General features: G+C 36.8%; 1 protein-coding gene across 1 annotated transcript; it reads left to right on the forward strand.

The window, feature by feature from the left end:
- Positions 1-200: 200 nt before the first annotated feature.
- On the forward strand, positions 201-959 carry LOC109222340 (the record flags this gene model as incomplete). Its single annotated transcript, XM_019386707.1, has 1 exon — positions 201-959. A coding segment is annotated over exon 1 (759 nt), but the record flags the coding sequence as incomplete, so codon positions are not given.
- Between the last annotated feature and the right edge of the window lie 12 nt (positions 960-971).

A 971-nucleotide genomic window follows, 5' to 3' on the forward strand; every position in this document is an offset into this window, starting at 1 on the left:
CACATAGATAGAGATATGGATGAAGAGTCAACTGCTCAAAATTTCCTTAATGTAGCTAAGCAGGGAGATTTATCACCAAGACATTTTGACCAGGTCAAGTCTGCAGCTAAAGGAAGAAAGAAACAATCAAAGGAGACTTCAAATGCACCAGCAGGAGGAGTTCAAACTAGGAGAACACTGTCCAAATCCCAAAATTTATAATGGATGCTATCATATGGAATGTAAGGTCAGTGAACACTAAGCAAGCTTTTGAAAGAATAATTACAATGCATAGACAATATCATTTTGAATTTATTGGGATTCTGGAGCTTATGCAACAATCTACCAAAATTGAGAGATATAGGGCAAGGATTGGGTTAGCACAAGCTGTGGTAAATGTTTCTAGTAAGATATGGGACTTCATAGATGAAGTTTTTGAAGTTGATATTATGTATAATATGGCACAGCAGCTGACTCTGAGACTAGTACATACTGAAACTCATGTTGAGATGGTTCTTACCCTAATATATGCAAAATGTGATCATATAGAAAGGATTGAACTATGGGACTCTTTATATGCAATGGCTTCAGATATGAGTGTTCCCTGGTTGGTAGGAGGAGATTTTAATGTGATCTGGGATGAAGAAGAAAAGTATGGAGGATTACCTGTGTCTATCAATGAAGTAGATGATTTTAGGCACTGCATTAATACCTGCAACTTGACAGATTTAGGTTTTAAAGGGAGTATTTATACATGGTGGAATGGGAGATCTGAGGAAGATTGTATCTTCAAGAGACTGGATAGATGCTTTGGCAATACAGAATTGCAGCAGACTTTTCCTGGCTTGGAAGTTACTCACTTGTCCAAGACAGGATCTGATCATAGACCATTGCTACTAAAATGTGATATTGAATCTCCTCCTATTAAGAAACCTTTTAGATTTCTTAACTTCTGGGTTAAACATGAATCTTTCAAAGAGGTGGTTAAAGAA

This window comes from Nicotiana attenuata, unplaced genomic scaffold (genome assembly GCF_001879085.1).
Source record: "Nicotiana attenuata strain UT unplaced genomic scaffold, NIATTr2, whole genome shotgun sequence".
Lineage (NCBI taxonomy): Eukaryota > Viridiplantae > Streptophyta > Magnoliopsida > Solanales > Solanaceae > Nicotiana > Nicotiana attenuata.